Source organism: Aplysia californica, unplaced genomic scaffold (assembly GCF_000002075.1).
Source record: "Aplysia californica isolate F4 #8 unplaced genomic scaffold, AplCal3.0 scaffold00046, whole genome shotgun sequence".
Classification (NCBI taxonomy): Eukaryota; Metazoa; Mollusca; class Gastropoda; order Aplysiida; family Aplysiidae; genus Aplysia; species Aplysia californica.
In genome coordinates, this window is record NW_004797316.1 from 167,694 (window position 1) to 185,965 (window position 18,272).

At 39.4% G+C, this 18,272-nt stretch overlaps 2 protein-coding genes across 2 annotated transcripts in view; one reads left to right on the top strand and one right to left on the bottom strand.

Moving 5' to 3' along the window:
• Nucleotides 1-17,173, bottom strand: part of LOC101851628 — a gene marked incomplete in the record, with an annotated part of 55,446 nt that extends 38,273 nt beyond the window's left edge. The window contains 4 exon segments of the mRNA XM_013079253.2: nucleotides 180-267; nucleotides 3,392-3,520; nucleotides 7,626-8,340; nucleotides 17,019-17,173. Of these exon segments, the coding sequence (XP_012934707.1) occupies nucleotides 180-267; nucleotides 3,392-3,520; nucleotides 7,626-8,218 (810 nt within the window).
• A 276-nt stretch (nucleotides 17,174-17,449) lies between these two features.
• Nucleotides 17,450-18,272, top strand: part of LOC101859463 (ketimine reductase mu-crystallin) — a 25,259-nt gene continuing 24,436 nt past the window's right edge. Inside the window, exon 1 of the mRNA XM_005092397.3 lies at nucleotides 17,450-17,949. Within this exon, the coding sequence (XP_005092454.1) occupies nucleotides 17,774-17,949 (176 nt within the window). The 5' untranslated portion in view covers nucleotides 17,450-17,773. The remainder of the gene's footprint in view (nucleotides 17,950-18,272) is intronic.

The window sequence follows — 18,272 nt, forward strand, 5'->3', positions numbered from 1 at the left end:
CCACCCTCACAAGACACAAGACCCAGTTAAAAATTTGACCTTGAGTTCTGTGTATGCGCCCCCCCACACACACAAATTTTTAAACCCAAAACAATAAATAAACAGACACAACAACAAACAGAGCATTAGAAAGACAATTACAACCGGACATAAAAGATGACGTTAAAAAAATTTCTCACCTTTCCTCTACAAACTCCATAAGTAGCTCTTACACCAGACCAAGTGAAGCAAAATCCTGGGGGATTATTGAGAGTTGTAGCTCCATAGCTGTGGAGAAGATAACCATGTATCATTACAATTCTTCCGTTTTTTTCTTTGTCTGCATTCTTTAAGTAGGGCTGCCTACCTCAAAGTTCCCATTTCAGGTAGTTTCAGGGTCATTTTCAGGTAGACTGGCCCAAAATCAGGTAGTACAAAGATAAAAAAGAAAAAAAAAGATGACTGTTGCCCCATCGAACGTGTTTGCTTTCCGTGTTATTGGGTAATTATATTTTGAAAACTTGTTTGTGCATGCACATTTGTGTGTGTGTGTGTGTGTGTGTGTGTGTGTGTGTGTGTGTGTCTGTGTGCATGTTACCATGCTCTCGCATGTGATGAGCGTGGGGAAGGAAGGGGGCGTATGGGTGTGCACAAGTTACGATGAACAGTGTGTATGTAATGAGGCGAGGTTGTTGTTTTTAAAAATAATTTTAAGGACTATCGTTCAAGGCACCTATCATTCAGTATTGAATCAGGAATTGAGTGCAGGTTGATTGCCAAACTGAGTTCAACTAGTTTTACCCTAAAAATACAAAATGAATTCTGATCTGGGCCTGAGGAAAGGCAAGAAGAACATCAACTGCCAAAACCATGTTTGGTTTCAGCAATCACGGATTTTAAAAAGCATGCAAGACAAAACTTATTTATAAAACCTTTATAGTTAGGCTCATGGCAGAGTAAAAAGTGAAAATAAAAGAGAGTGTGTACCGAGAGCCGGGCTGGAAGAACTGTGAGAGCCTGGGATGTAGTGATGCTGCAAACCTGGCAATCAGTGAATCACTGCATCATGGACTAAGTATTGATTTTTTTCAAAATGCTAAATCACAGTACCAGTATTTAATCAGCAACAAGCGATCATGATGCAAAGGCATCCAACATAGAGCTTTCCGAGGGTTGAAAATGGCATTTCCTCATTACCACTATTCAATTTGTCATCACTGACAAATCCGGGAACAGCAACCTTGAAGATACAATCATCAAGCCTGTGCTCTAATATTCCCTCATTTACGCACTCGAATGTCGAATGTCAAAACCACTTCCACTAATCGTTTTTATTCTAGCATCAGTTTCTTGCCTTTTCCAGATGCCGTAGACTTTATTGCGTCAAACGCCTCCCCTCAATTCCGACACCCTGCAACACTCCTACTTAGAATGAACTTTGATTAGGCTTTCCCCAACAACCACCGGCCGGTCCCTTGCTCATGCCGTACTCACGAACTCTCGTCTCTCACAGGTTCATTGCCCGGTCACGATGAGGAGCCCGACAGTTGAGAAATCGGAGGACGCGTGTTTTCTTTTTCTCCTTTTTTTGTAATTATAGTGACATTAGTGAGAATATCGATTTAATTTTTAGGGCTACACTGTGTTTTTTATGCACAAACTGCAGGTTACAAATTTTTATTAACTGGAAATCTAACGTTAACGAACTATCATAGGACAATTCTGAGCAGTAACGAAAGCGAAAGTAGAGTTTGATTTTCCCGATGGAGTCTCAGCATTACACCTACAGTTCCGCCTGCCGCCATAGCCGCTCATTCGCGTGAAACATACTCTCGGACTGGGGAAAGCCGAACGTAATATCAAAACCGCGACCGGTAAAATATGAACTCTGTGGCCTTTTCAGATTTGGTTTCAAGGACTTTGTGCATTTTCGCGGGTCTAAGCGACTTTTTTTTTCAGCTTCCCGGGTAATAAATTCCCGCAGTCCCCCCAGCGTAGAATCCTCATTTGGTACTGAACAATTCTCTAGACCAAGACAGATTTTAGAATGTTTTGCTTCGATACTGATTTTCCTTCTACATTCACAATTCTGTTTTCTAGATAAATGAATTAAGTGCACAGATTTTCCAGCAGCAGCAAAAAAAATGAAGATAGACAGAAAGAAAGAATGAATGAAAAGAAGGAGGAAGATTGTCTATCGTGAGTAGACAGATTTCAGCTGAAATGCACGTGAAAAACTACTGCCGACAGAACGGTACAGATAGACAATGGTTGAGTGTACGAAATGCACAATCTGGCAGTTTCTAATACAACTTATTGCCTGGAGTTGCTGTAAATATCTGACAAGTTACGGAGGAACATGCTGATCTCTGTCTCTCTCTCTCTCAACGCATGGAGTTGATATGATCATGTGGCAAGTACGGAACTTTTGGAATGTACGGATTTCCGTAAAAACAAAGAAGAATGGAAGCACTGCAGAATGTTTTTTTCTTCTTTTTCTTCTCTCGGCACCCATCGAAAATCCGGTAGTTTTGACACCTTATCGGTATGTCGGTAGAACAGGCCCAAAATCAGTATCTACCGGAAAAATCGGTAGATTTAGGCAGCCCTGCTTAAGTCTTGCGTAGGGGAATATCCACTCTTCAAATTTTCCTACCAAAATGCAGCGCGCCTTATCCATCTTTTTTCAAGGTACTCTTGATTATATCTGACCAATTTTTTCATTTTTGAATCTGGGCTAAAACAAAACTTTTGCAAGAGCACTCAACTGAGAAGACCCAATCTTCTTCATAGGAAACTGTCCAGGGTCTTACACAGATTCAATGAGAGTACAGTGCATATAAGTCCTCTGAGTTCATTCTTTTTGTAAAAAACTGAGCACTGGATTCTACCTACCTCAAAATAATGGATATGACGGACCTGAGAAAAAGCTCAAGTCGTCAATAAATCACACCAGAACGCGGTCCTTTGCCTTAAGAGTGACATACTATACCTTTAAAAATATATGGAACATTTATCATCAATAGTTTTAACAATGTATATCACATTACAATAGATCTTATATCCATTAAATAAACAAATCCATATCACATCATTATAAAAGTATTTGAAGGACACCTGCTGAACTAAAAACTATTCTCATGACGACTTGTTAAACAGAATCAACGTTTACATGTCGTGCATATTTGCGTAGCACTCTTTACTCAAAATTTTGTATCCAGAAGCTCATCATTGAAATCAATGGTCGAACAAACAGATATTTTGTAGTCCCTGTAGTCCATTTACCATAATAAAGCCCTGACGAGGAAAATCAATTCAAGAGTTTCTGAGTAAGAGATGGATTATAGCGAAAGTTTGCATACTCAGAGCAGAGCAACACTTGACATAAAATTCAAATTGTAACATATCTTACCCATCAGGATCCAAAACCAGACTAAGATCCGAGTTAAAATGGTCCAGAGCCACAACCGATTCATCAAGATTGAGTTCTTCCACATCCATTTCAGGATCAGTCTGCCAACGATTGCCACCTCTGCCGTACCTAAATAAATAAGAAAATAAAATGATATTTCCAAAAGGCACCCTTTACAGAACTCAAAATGAGTGTTCATTTCCAGCTTACATGATCTAAGGCCTCTATTCTCTCAAAGTAGAAGAGTTTTAAATAAAAGAGAAAGATCCTAATATTTTTCTCAGTATAAAGTTATAATAATGTTGATCAGTCCACCGCTAGGCCATTTTTTGTGATCGTATAGGTCAAAATTCAAATTCAAATTCAAACCATATTAGATAAAGTGTATATCTATTGTTTAGATTGCTGTGATTATACCTAGATAATATGCTAATACTAATATTGCAAACGTTTGGTCTTTCCTGGGTTTTTGTCCTTGGAAAAAATGATTAATGCAGCATAGTGCACACATATATGTATAGCCAACACTTACACATAGAACAGATTTTCAGGTCCTGAATTTTTTCTAACGTCGTATTTTCCTTTTATTTAAAAAAAAGCACGTACAAAATTTGTATTTATGTGCACATATGACAAACAGATTTCAGTGTCCGTCAACTTGACAATCACAATGTGCATGCTAAATTTGTTCTTTTCAGCATTGTTATGAATGTTACAAGGAAAACCACAATGGTATTGTAATATGAACAAAATCGTTCTAACCCGCCCTATATGCACTCTATTAACTATCCAGACCACTTTGAAAAAAAGTTTGAAAAACCCTAACTTAATGTGAAACAAACAACAAAAAAACCCCTCAGGGAAACAAATAGAGCAAAAGCTGCGATTGATGATCATGATGGGAGCCTGTAAGTAAACAATACAACCTGCAAAAAGAACTAAGGGATCTAGAAATACTAGAAAGAAAATAAACTGACGAAAGAAAGAGAAAGAAAAAAAAAGCCACAAAAATGCGAAGAATATATTATAGCGGAAGTTGGATTTAACGAACTCGGATTCAATGAAAGGAGTTGAATTCCCCGTGTTATCTATTAATTAACTCATTCGCTACGCCGAGCCATGGGCAGCGGGGCGGCTAAGGTGACTTCACTGCGCCAAGCCGCCCCCGACGCTGACCTATGATTCTAGCTTAGTTTTTATTCCAATCCACATATATCCATGTTAAAATAAAGGTTATAATACAACGCTCACTTCTGGGTCAAGCGTTTCCACCGAAAATCGGAAGTTTTGATTCGGTTTTGAAACACGATTTCGAAGTTTATGCGACTTTGTTTTATCGTGATGGCCAAATTATAGCCCAGACACCAGTTTTAGTAGGCCAACTTTTACACAGCAAAATGGATAATTATTTAACTTACCAAAGAAATGTAGGGCTCTTCTTTAGAATATACAGGAAACCAAACACTATATTTGTAAAATGGACACAAATTGCCATTGCTCTGTTACTGTTATTGAGATATCAACATAGTGCTAGATCTAAATTGTCAAAATATTTTTTTCTCCCCAAAAATCACTATTTTTGGGGTGAAATTACACAAAAAGTACCAATCTGGACAAGTGTAGGTTTATTCCAAATGCAATTCTGAACAATTCCATACAAGATACATGAGGTGTCTTTTTCTGTTTGTGAATGCATTTTATCCTTTTTTCAAGAACATAAACCCCCCCCTTCTTCAATATCGGATGTTATGATCCGAATGCACAAATTATGTGGAATGTATCATATAACTGCAAATTTTTCAATATTTTCCAGTTCTACATTCATTTATAGTATAGTTATTTTGATGTATCATTTGACTAGGTGCAAACATATTATCTTTTGAGTTTCACCAAAGATGATTAATTTTTCTTATTTTCATTAAATTTTATTCACATTCAAGCAAAATTAAAATTGTGTTGCATAATCGCCTTTTATGGAAACCAAAGTTGAAAAATACACATATAAACATTACAGGACAGATGTATTCTACAAATCATAATGAAAATTTTGGTGTATAAATGTTGATATTTATTTGAATTTGTGGCCCCCAATACCTTTGAACTGCTCACTAGTAATCATCTTATCCCCCCCCCCCGGTAAAAAAATTCGTCCACAAGCCCAAAATAATACGTAGCGACTGAGTTAAAATCAATAAAAAATAACGTGGATTCAGTGAACACATAAATGAGCAAGCTCGGTTTCAACGAAGTCACTTGCAGGGTGAAATGCCTCCGCTGAAGAGGCTTCCGTCCTGGACACCATCCATTGCACCGGCATCGTTAACCATTATTCGTTTAGCCTCTTTTAGATCTTACATACGACCAATCAGCGTACTTCTTTCATATACTAATAAGCGTTATAACCATGCTCATATTTCTCAGCTAGTGATGGGCGATATCAGCTATATCAAATTCGATACGACATCGATATTTTTCCCCCCAAGATATTTCACATATTTTTCCACATTACAAAATTATAATTGTTAAATTGAAATTCGCCATCAAATTTATCGATATATATAATTATCGAGTCTGGTCGTTGGTCGATAATATCGACACGCGAAACACGGCTGTCTTCTATTTTAAAAATGATTTTTTTTTGTGTGTGAGTTTTATTGAGGGGGGAAACATAAAATCTGTTTCCTTGTAGAAATTTTCTCTCGCTCTCTCTCTCTCTTTCCCTCCACCTCCCTATCTCGCTCTTTCATTCTTTCTCTGTCACTATCGCTTTATTTCTTTCCTCTCTGTCCCTCTCACACAATGGATGAAATGAAGTCAGTATGGCGCTCTGATTTGGCTTCAAAGAACCCAGGCGTTGGAAATAACAAAACTAAAGCAAATTAAAAGAATCAGATCCACTCATAGTATTGTTGGCGCGACATGGTGGAATCAGGCGAATGTCAAATTCTGGGCACATTGGGTTATTGGTATTGTATTAAAGCTTGTTCATTTGCCTTGCTTTTGGTGAAAAAAAATGTCCATCTAAGTTGAACAGAAGTCGAAATATTTGCGATTGAAGGGGGTCAGTGTCGCCTGGTTTCAGAGGTGAAATTAGCGAGAAAATTTCAATCAAAGTCTGGTAATTTCCATAGTTTCAGGGTCCTTGGAAATAGAAAACTGACATTTTTTGTGCCTTTAATCAATGTTTTTCAGTAAAATCCACACAGAAATGTTTTCAAATGACGTTGAACCAAAAAAAAAAAAAAAAAAAGAAACTGAGAAAAAAATTGCCCAACGGTCAGAAAAATGCCAATTTCTTTGAATTCATTGATTATTATGTTGAGCGCCTGATTTCCCCACACCTGCTAATTTCTGGAAATGCGGTGCTGAGTGGTGAGCATATATCAAAATATCTATATTTTTCTCACTGCTTTGATACGATCGATATCATGTGTAAAAATATCAATATTTCGATTTCGATATGCCCACAACTATTCTCAGTGTGTGTTGCGGTCGAATGGACGGCAAGCACAAGCGTGACAGTGTGGGCGCCGCCCCAAAAGCGGACCGGTGGTGGAACGTCAGCAGAGATACGAACGCGTCACAGTTGTTTTTAATAATAGATAGTATTTGTTACAATTTGTATAGCGCAAATCCCCGCCCAACAGCAATGCTATCTATTATCCCCCCCCCCCCCCCCCCGGCTACGGGTCAATATATTCCAATGAAAAGCTAGTCTTGACATCGTAGTATGTAGGACTAATGAATTGCATGCAGGACAGTGGAGTCAAATGTTGCCATTTGCTTGGTTTAACACATAGCAACATTACTTGTTTGGCAAACAGTAAGTTGTTATTATTATAGATGATAGATGACACAGGTGTACATTTGAAAGAATCAGCCCTTTCGCACAGTGTGTGCTTGGAAGAGTTCAGAGTATTTTCTTTATTTTTCCAGCATTTCTTCTACATGGTATCAAAGAAATAAAAATGCCTCTCATTTGAAACCAAAGTACTTTTGATTGACAAAGTCAAATAGGCCTACATTATACATTATTTGCTTGGCGCAGATAATTATCTACACAAAAACCTTGTGTTTGAACACACTCGAATTCAATGAAAATGAAGGTTAGGCCCAACGGCTTCGTTGAATCCGAGTTCCACTGTACTTGTAAACCAGTTCTTTCCATTTCAGATTTTCAAGAGATATAAAATGCATACTTCATTATTACCTCAGTGCAGGAATTTACACCTACCCTTTATCATCATCTTTTTTCCTGTAGTACTCCTGGCCACTGACTAGTTGTTGCGGTGTTGGCGATGGTTGTTGGAGACCCTGCAGTTGTTGCAGCTGGGGGGACGGGTGTTGAGGTGGAGGCTGTTGAAGTTGCTGCTGCTGTTGCTGCTGCTGACTTAATAGGCCAGAGGCAGCGAGTGAAGAGGCTGCTGTGAGGGGCGACAGTCCTGAGAACGGGGTGGGAATAGCTCCTGGAACAGCTTGGTGCAGTCCGGGCACAGCTCCCCCCATGGCAGACATCACAGGGGCACCTACCCCGGCTAAGTGAGGAGGCAGGCCCGCAATGCTAGCCATGCCTTGGTGCCCCACAGCTAAAGCAGCCACTGCCCCTGCTGATGTGACCACTGGCGATGTGATGACTGGCGCTCCAGCAGCATGGGATGCAGCAGCCTGTGCTGCCATCTGCTGATGATGCAGCATGGCTGCTGGCTGGAGAGCTGAATGCGGGTGGTGCCCAGGCATGCCTGGGGGCAGTTGCATAGCTGCTCCTGGCACAACCATGTACTGCTGTGGTACCATCATGGGCACTAGTCCAGCTGGGTACTGATTCATAATGCAGTATTCTTAACAATCAACTTAAAAATACCCTCAAATAGGTTGTGGGAGATTGCAAAAACCTGCAAATTGTCTGCAGTGAAGTATTTCAGCTCTTCTGCACACTGATTTGATCATATCTGGGGAGATGAGAAAAAAAAAATATTAGCAATTTGAAAAAAAGATCTAATAAAAAAAGAAATATGCCAGCACAAAAACAAGGTGTGTGTGTGTGTGTGTGTATGTGTGTGTGTGTGTGTGTGTGTGTGTAAGGAATATTAACCTAAACAACCCCCCCCCCCCCAATGTATTTTTCCACTTCCTAGTACGACACAGCCAAACCTGTGCTAAAGGCTAAAGGAGAAAACCCCCAAAACAAGGTTAAGTGAAAGGTTTAACTAAATTTTATTTTCTACTCTATAAAAACACCAGTGCCGACAGTTCATAATTGCAGTGACTTTTATCGTTTTCAATAAATAGACTTAATATATCTATATGGGTCATAAAATCTGTGAAAACACTGATAAATAAATCAATCCAAATGTCATACATAATAAGCAGATTCTCAGGATTCTATTTCCTCTTGATTGCTGACTTAAAACCACTGCTCTAATCGTCCATTGTACACCAAAACTACAGGGTAAATGCCGGTGAAACATCGTAATCAGTCAAACAGTTAAAAATGACCAGCAGACGTTGCCAGATAATCACGCTGCACGAATACCAAACGTGTATTTTATCCTACTGAAGCCACGATCATAGCTCTTTGCGATGTAGCATTTAGGGCTGTTTCACCCTACCTCCCAGCTGACTCTGCCCCTTTCCTCCTCACAGTAGTAGCGACAGTAAGCGACAGTAGCCTGCTACTGTCAAGGGAAAGGCTTCCGTAACGAGAAATCATCCCATTAAGTAGGGGGTGACGGTATGGGGTGTAACCCTGATCCAACTTCTAACCCTACCCATACCCAAACTCCAACCCTCTGTTCTACTCTGTTTCATAGTAGTCGCTCGTTACGGAATTTCTCCTGTTGTCAAGATCTACATCGCACAACACGTGTTGAATTAGGTAAGCTAAAACTTAGTCCCGCAAAACAAAACCACTCTCTCAGCTTAAGAAATTACAATTACAATGGATGGCTGTACGACAATTTCAAAGTTAATTAAAAGTTGTTGTTTTTAAATCTTGCATAATTACAAACCCTAGAGATTCAGGCATTCTTCAAGATGTTATATTCATACTTGCTGGATCTGGGTAATAAGCTAGCATCTACGTTTGTCCCGGCGGCCACCCGCGATTTTTGGCAATTTTTGGTCCGCAAATTTGCATTAAAATAAAACCCCCCACAAAAACACAAAAAGCCACAAAAAACAAACCCAAAACAGAGAATAAAAAAAAAGAAAAAAAAAGAAACCGACCCTCTTTATTTTTTAGAAAGAAAGTTTAGCCTATGTTCATTACCGTGAATGTGTGAGTAAAATGTATGCGAGTCTGTTCTGGTGGTTGTTCTTTTCAGAATGTCAATAAACATTAGTTCTGTTTTAGGCCCACTGTACTAAAGGAGTTCGTCTTTGCTTCTTTCCTCTTTACAAACGCCTAGACTAGTTGTGCTTCAATTTGAGTGCGCTGGTATGGGGGGGGGGGGGGGAGGGTAGGGGGTGACGGTATGGGGTGACCGACCCTCCAGAAAACCCGATAGGTGACGATATGGGGTGCATGCCATGACATGCGTCAAGTCTCGGTTAGGGGTCTTCTTTATACACTATCTGACAAAAAACTTCACCCCACACCACAGAATTCTACATTTATAGAAGCGGAACTCCCTCTTTGCGATCGCTGATTCGCTGTGAGGAATTGAAACTAAAACATGGCGGCCTGTTGAGGGCACCTTTGGCTGCGCCGCACAGCGAGGCTTCGCGTTGCTCTGCACGCTGATGCTAGTGGTAGGGCTTGGAAGACACCTTACATCAGTATTTTAAAACTTTCTTTGAAGAGGAAATATAGTGAAATAGTCTAGTACATTTTTATTGCCAACAATATATGTCATAATTGGCAATGTTACAATGTTTTTGTATTTGTATTGTTGGTTTGTTGTTTTTTTAAAATGATGGGATGGGATCTAGATCTAGATAGATCTAGATCTACTAAAGATCTTCACAATCACAATACACACTTGATAGTAACACTAATTATGAACATTAATTCTGTTGACAAAATATCTAGATATAGTCTTGATTAGTACTAGATCTACGATAAAGGGGACGCTGACAGTAACATGCTCACTACAATAATAATAATATTGTCATTAAACTTAAGGCCATCCAAAGCAAGCAAAAAAGAACAATATAAGCCTTTTCTCCAATTTACTAGAGAGTAAGAAAGAGATAAATAAATTGAGCTTATATTGAGGAAATGTATTATTTCTCACTTTAAGAATTAATCTCTGTGTCTGCATCAGTAGTGTGTACAACAACATGTTTTGTTTAAAGCACGTGCGAGTCTAACAAATACAAGAGATTAAAGAATGTGTCGGTTTCACATAAAATACATAGTGAAGGCCTATTGTACATGCTGCCAAAAACACAAAAATGCAGAAAAGGCCTCAAAATATTGGTTTACACATAAAAGCCAATAATGCAAAACAAAGTAAACAAGAGTGGAACTGGCATATGTTTCCTGAATATATGTTCAAAGTCATTTTCTGTGTGTTGGGAGTGTGATTTCTAATGCATGAATGATAGGCTCATTCAGATGTGATAATGAAGAAACGTGTCTACAGTCACAACAGAAAGAGTTCCATGGTGAGTGATCACTGGTCAAGGATTTCAGAGCTGTGTGCATTTTGAGAAAAATGTACCTCCATACCCTGGATCACATGTCGAGGGGATGGGCTTGTTCCCCTGTAATCCCCGCACACAGTAAACAAACACATAATTTTGAACACGAATAAGAAAAAATAAGTGGTGTCTTGTTAGGGATCAAATCGAAGTCCTGTTACAATTCAATTAATTGATAAAAGCGTGTATCACTAGTATCAGCTAACCCAGCATTATTACGCTATTTTATAAATACATTCGTCAGATCTGGAATCTTTAATCTTTAATTTTTAATCCCCGCACACAGTAAACAAACACACATTCATGAACACGTATAAAAAAATAAGTGGTCTTTTGTTACAGATCAAATTGAAGTCTTGTTACAATTCAATAATGATAATAGCGCGCATTGCAATGCGTTGTCATTGGCTAACTCAGCATTATACGCTATTTAATAATACATTCGTCAGATTTGGAATCTTAAATTATAATCATAATTATATGTGCCCGCGCGTGGGAAGTAAAAATGAAATGAATTGAAAATGCTTTCAAAAACAATTATGAAAGTAACATAATTAAAGTAGGACTACATGTGCTTATAAAGGCCCAAAAAGGTGTATGGATGCGGAAATGAATGTTTCGGATGAAAATAATACGCTATCTCTACTACTGTAGCATGCAGTCAAAAATTTGATGCGCAACTTATTATCAAATATCTAGGCTACTGAACTATCGAACACCTAGATCTAGATTCTCCTACTTTTACACAATGGCTTAGATCTATATATATCAATTCGTCTTAACCGATGAGTATTTTTTTCAAACATTTGTACACATATATAGGTTCTATATTATTCTAGAAATTTCTTTAAAGAAAATTCTTTAATAAATACTAGCCCAATATTAAAAAAAAAATCCCAGTCAATGGTTTCTACAGATTTTTAAAAAGTTTATAGCTGGAGCTAAATCTCTTTTAAAAGCAAGTCCGTCCTTTTTTCTACTTCTGCTGGCGACATAAAGCTAATTATTGAAAGCATGTTTTGAGAACATTAATTAGATCTAGTGAAAAAATATGTTCAGTGTAAAACAAATTTCTTGTAACAAGTTTTGCTACTAAAAAATTACGTAGGCCATATGCGTATGCAAAATGTGTGTGGGAAGCTAGAAGTGCTGTAAACAATCCAATTGATCCGTGTTACGAATTTTTTCACAGTTCTGAAGATCTTATATTTATAAACTCTGTATGTCTGCTTTTTCTGTTGTTGCACTCAAAATCACAACAATTTAAAACCTTAATCTCTAGGTTCCACAGTGAATTCTGTAACTCAAAATTACAAACTGGACAGTAAACGTTCCACTTTTCACTCGTTTGTAAAAACCGCTCTTGCTTTAAAAGCTATAGGGTTACTTCCGAAAACGATAATCGTGCCCTCAAGACGCCATTATAGTTTTCGGTCTTCAATTCCTCACAGGTCACGTGGTACAGTTCCCGTTCTATAAGTATAAGTGTAGAATTCTGTGCCCCACACCGACAGGAAAGGCTGGCCTCTCAACGAAACGAAATTTTGGGTCGATGTTTTTGAAAGAGCCAAAGTTATGGTAATACAAAAGTTCACTTCTGGAAATAGTCATCACGAAACACTAAGGTGATGGTATGCCGAGAGGGGGCTCCAGATCTAGACCTAAGAATGAAAAGTTCTTTTGGCAGGGGAAGTCCCCCATGCACCCCCCCCCCCCCCCCTTTTTTTAAACGAAGTGTATAGAGTACCCGGTAACCGGGAACAAAGTCACGAAGTATACAGAACCGGTAGGGGAACTCTTGTAATTTCGGAAAGTTTCAGCGCCCAGATCCTGTAGTGTGTGTGAGAGAGCGAGCGAGAGAGAGAGAGAGACACACAGAGAGAGAGAGAGAGACACACAGAGAGAGAGAGAGAGAGAGAGAGAGAGAGAGAGAGAGAGAGAGAGAGAGAAGACATCATCAAGAATGTGGTAGACCCCCCAAAGCCAAGTAGTATTCCTAACAGACGCCATGTCAGTACTGCAGGCAATCACTTCCGGCAAACTACCGAGGCTACGAAAAGTAATTGAGGAAATCCCATGTCTGAGGATCATGCTGCAGTGGATTCCATCACACTGTGGTGTCTTAGGAAATGAACAGGCAGACAGGATGGCCAAACTAGGAGCACAGAAAGAGCAACCAGACAACAGCGTTAACTATGCGATCGAGAAGAAAGGAGGGAGGGAGGGAGGGAGAGAGAGAGAGAGAAGTGCTAGCAAAATGTATATATATATATATGTCATGCCCCTGTTGGCAGGAAGGAACGAGAGAAAGATTTAGATAGGGTGGGAAATAGGTGGGGAGAAAGAAAGACAGAGACAAACAAAGAAAAAGAGAAGGCGAGCGATACACAGAGGAGAGAGAGAGAGAGGCAGAGAAATAAAGAGGGTCACTGCTCAATTAAAATTATGCATTGTTCTTTTCTTCAAATCGTGATTCCTCCAACTCCGAAACGGAGGATAAACGATCGTTCATCAAAAAGACATCCGCAATCTTCATTTAGATCTAGATCTAGGCTAGGCTAGCCTCAAAACTAGATCAACGATTTATGTCTGTCTGTCTAGATCTAGACCTAGGCCATAGATCTAGAAGAACCTAGATTCTAGGTCTACCCTGAGCCAAGAGTTCCCCTACCGGGTCTGTATACCTGTCCCCGTAGGATTATGCGATTGTGCGCGGCCGCGTTTTTTCGCGTAATTCTGCAACATTTGCATAATTTTGGATTATCCGCGTTTTTCCCCTTTTTTTTCACAAAACAATTAATTAACGCCTCGCCATGTGACTAAAGGGACGTAATCACCGTAATAAGTCTCATTTAAGTGAAAAGTTGGTTATTTCCCTTATTAGAAGATCTTGGTAAATGGGTTGTGATTTTGTTCCTTGAGCATGTTCAATTTTTCAATCCATCAAAAGTTGTTGTTCTCATGTCTGCTGATGTTTCATGTTTGACAGGTGTCCCTGGTTTTAGTAATGTGCCAGCATCAGAGGTCCAGATGTCCTTTAAAAAAATTTTTTTACAAACATTTTTCTTTCCTCTATAGAACTAAAATCTAGATCTACAGCTGAAAGTTACAGAGATTAATATTTTTGGTTGTTTTTTTTATATTTTTTATTTATTAAAAAATTATTATTTTTTTTTACTGAATATGTGTATTGTCTTCTTTTCCAAATACACAACAAATTACTGATACTGGTATGTTCTGTTTTCAATTTTTCTGTACTTGAAACATGAAAATCATGAAACTTCGTGTTGAAAAAATGCAAAACATGTCGCAAATGGTGTTACGGTAACTTGCATAATTTTTCTTTCTTTGTGCATAACTTGGCCTTCTAAATTTGCATAATTCTACGGGGACAAGTATACTTTGTGACTTTGTTCCCGGTTACCGGGTCTGTATACACTCCCTGTTTTTTAAAGCAACCTCTGGTTTTGTTTTCGATCGTGTACATAATGTAAATCTCTATGAAGTTAGGCTGGGACCCCCCCTCCCCCCTCAAGAAAGAGTCCCCATGTTTTGCTGAAGGCCAGGATGGCATCTTTCAGAAGGGTCACCTCTATTCTCACCCCGGGCGAGATGTAGGCCAACCAATTTTGCGTTCACCCTAAACCACAGAATTTTACACTGTGATAACAGAAAAATAGTAGAATTCTGGGCGCTTTTTCGGTAGTTCCCACCCCGCAATTGTTAATGTTATTCACGGGTTTTGGCCCCAAGAGTAGGGGGGTTTCAGGCCCCCCTGACCTAACAAAAATAGGAAGGGGGGTTTCAGGGGGGCATGAAAGGTCAAGGATGAAAGAGAATTTGCCGTTTAATCTCGCAGTTTTTGCCCAAAGGGGGGGTGCCCGGATTGTAACATAAAATCCGTAGTTTCTCATCCTTCGGGCACATAAGATAATATAGAGCCAATGGATATATAACAAAGAATAAAGAATTTGTGCATAATTTAAATAATAGTAGAGTCAGATACAGCATATTAACTCAGTCAGACACCAGTGTAATAGAGTCAGATACCAGTGTGTAATACAGTCGAATATCAGTGTAGCCGAGTCAGACCCAGTGTAGTTGAGTGAGCTAGATGCCAGTGTAGTAGAGTCAGATACCACGTAGTAGAGTGGGTCAGATACATACTCATTAAAATAGCTATAAATGGTGAATACCACTTTAGACAAACTATCATTGTGTCCAAGTGTTGATAACAAACATTAAAAATCATGTTATTAAGCTTGCAAAGAAACAAATGTGATAATAATTGAAAATGACCGAATGTCAAAATACTGCCCGAATCCATGAGAAAACCAAAAAAATGCGACCGAACTCATAAATAAATCGGGCGTCACTTTTGCACCCAGTAAGGGCCTCAAACATGAGAACAAGCTGAAACAGGTCATTCCTGGGGTCATCCAATCACATGACTTCCTGTAGCTGGTTTCGGTTTGTCTCTAGGGCAAGGCAGATAGGAGATATATAAATATAAAGCTTTAAAGTCGACGTGCCTGTTTTCGTCCTTATTTTGACCGAACCGGTAATATTACTCTAGATCTTGCGAGAACTTCCGAGCAAAACAAAATGGCGACCCCCTTAGTTCGGCTCGATTCGCAAAGTGAAATAGCCATAGCATCTTTGTAGTCGATAAAATTAGCTTACTTTTGTGCTATAACGTAATCTTTTCTTTGTCTTTCCATTTGATCATCCACATCGATAGAAAGTATTCCGAAATGAGGAAAAACAGGTCTTGTTTCACACCGGGTGAGAATAGCCTACGGTGGCAAGTCTCACCCGGGGTGAGAGGTCGATCGTATTTCTATTCTCACCCCGGGTGAAAATAGCCACTTCACTTTTGGAAACAGGTAAGATTGAAGAATACCGGACCAGCGGACTGACTTTGCCTATACTATATGTCTCAACCTTAGGAATTCATAATTTTCCTGTTTTTAATGGCCACCTCTATTCTCACCCGGGGTGAGAATAGTGCAGGCGGGTCTTGTGGCTATCTATTCTCACCCGGTGCGCGTGTCAACAAATTTTGCGTTCACCCTAAACCACAGAATACTACACTGTGATAAGAGAAAAATTGTAGAATTCTGTGCTGTGAACAAACGTTCCATTACAACTGTACTTGTAGCCTACTAAAAGCGTACAATTTTGTCTGTGGGCAGGGGAGAGAGAGAGAGTGAGAGAGAGAACAAAACAAAATGGCGACCCGCGTAGTTCGGCTCGATTCGAAAAGTTAAATAGCCGTAGCATCTTTGTAGACAACCAAATTAATTTACTTTTGTGTTTTAACATCATTTTTTAACTTTGTTTTGGTCAATTTGATCGTCCACACCGATAGACAGTATTCAGAAAGAGACAGAGAGAGAGAGAAGAGGGGAGGAGTAGATCTTGCGAGAACTTCCGGGCGGGTGAGAATAGCCACTTTCTTTTTAATATCTCTCAATGGAGAATCTCGGACCGGTAGATCTATTCATTAAAATTTTGTCAGGGGGGTGACCCCCCCTGAACCCCTACCCCCCAACCACCCGCCCCACCTACCCCACTTTCTCGCGCAATAATGTACGAGTGGTCCGGTATTCTTCAATCTTCCCGGAAACAGGACGAGAGAGTAGAGAGACACTTCTTCTTTACTGATTGGTCTGTGGTGACCGTGGGCCGTTGGACGACTAGAATCTCTAAATTCTAGATCTAGATCTAGACCTAGATTCTAGATCTACACTAAAGTCCAGAATCTAGATCTAGATCTATGTCTAGATTAGATCTATTCAGACGAATTGACCCTGAAGTAGAATCTAGACTAGAAATCTAGATTCTAGTGGTGGTGTAGTGTAGTGTGGACCGTGAAGTGTGGGTTTGATAAAGATAAAGGTGGAAAACATCATAAACTTCAAGATCTAAGGTTATAACATGAGCACAATCAATTTCAAATACACATTATCTAAAGACGTACATTATCCACCTATTTCAACCAAACATTCATGCAAATGTTAGCGGGGAGTTCCGACACGCAGAACTATCACAGCCTAGGCCTCGGTTCCGGCTCCGCCATGATGAATTTTTCTGCTGCTGGGGCTGGCCTGTTGGCCGCTGGCGTCGAGCAAGACGGCTTGGCGAGGTCGCGTCAACAAAACTCGCCGATTAATACGCTATAGATCTAGCCTACGTTAAAGCCAGTTTTAGAACGTGACAGTTGGAAAATAAGTAATATTTCATAACTTTGAACATAGAATTTTATTATAACTTTGTTAGAATTTTTAACTGGTAAAACGTATTAACAAACCATTAGGGATTATTTTCAGCAGACGATCTACTTTAGTGAACAGCAGAAAAGTCGAAGGTCACAGGTTATTGGTTCGAGTTCAAGGGGTCAAAGTTTGCTCGTGTTTTATTTTTCTTCTTCCTCTGCACGCGGCTGTTAGCCTAGCCTCCTAGTAGAGGCCGCTAGATCTCTGATTCTAGATCTAGATCTCTAGAATCTAGTCTTGCTGACTTGCCCTCAGTAGATCTAGAAATCTAGTGACAGAGTTACTGTTGAAGCCGAGGTCTAGATCTAAGTCTAGATCTAGCAGTAACAGCACCAATTTAGAAACCAAAAAGGAGAAAAAAGCTGGAGACTGGAGAGGAGCGAGGCGAACTTTTCTGTCCTCTGCTCTTGCTAGGCTATAGAGGAATCTTCGTACTCGTTTGCCGTTTGTTATTTTCACCATGGAAGGCAGTCAGGAGCATCCTTTATTTGTTTCAGCAGAGTCAATTTCTGACTGTCTTGAATTCAAGGACCTTATCCCAGCTGTCGAAAAAGGTTTAGCAACTTTTTCACGACGGTCTGGTGACGAGCTTATTCAACCACTTCGGACAGTGATGACATTTCCTGAAAGCAATGGGTTTGTAATGTAGGCTAATTTAGATCTATCTATTTAGTTTAAAGTCTCTAGATCTTTTGGTTTTGTCTGAAAGACAAATACTTTAGGCATTGCAAACTAAAAAATTCATTTACAATGCAGCCATCAATATTAAGTACGGCTAGCCTGACAGTCTAGTAGTCGTCCTTAAAATACTCGCACTGTAATTAAAGCACCTGGTTTCGTCTCAAATACAAATACTTTAGGTACTGCAAACTAAAAATTTATATTTACAATTCAGTAGGCCTATTTTTTTTAATGGTCAGTCTAGCCATCATATTAATTAAGAATAAAAAGTACGGCTA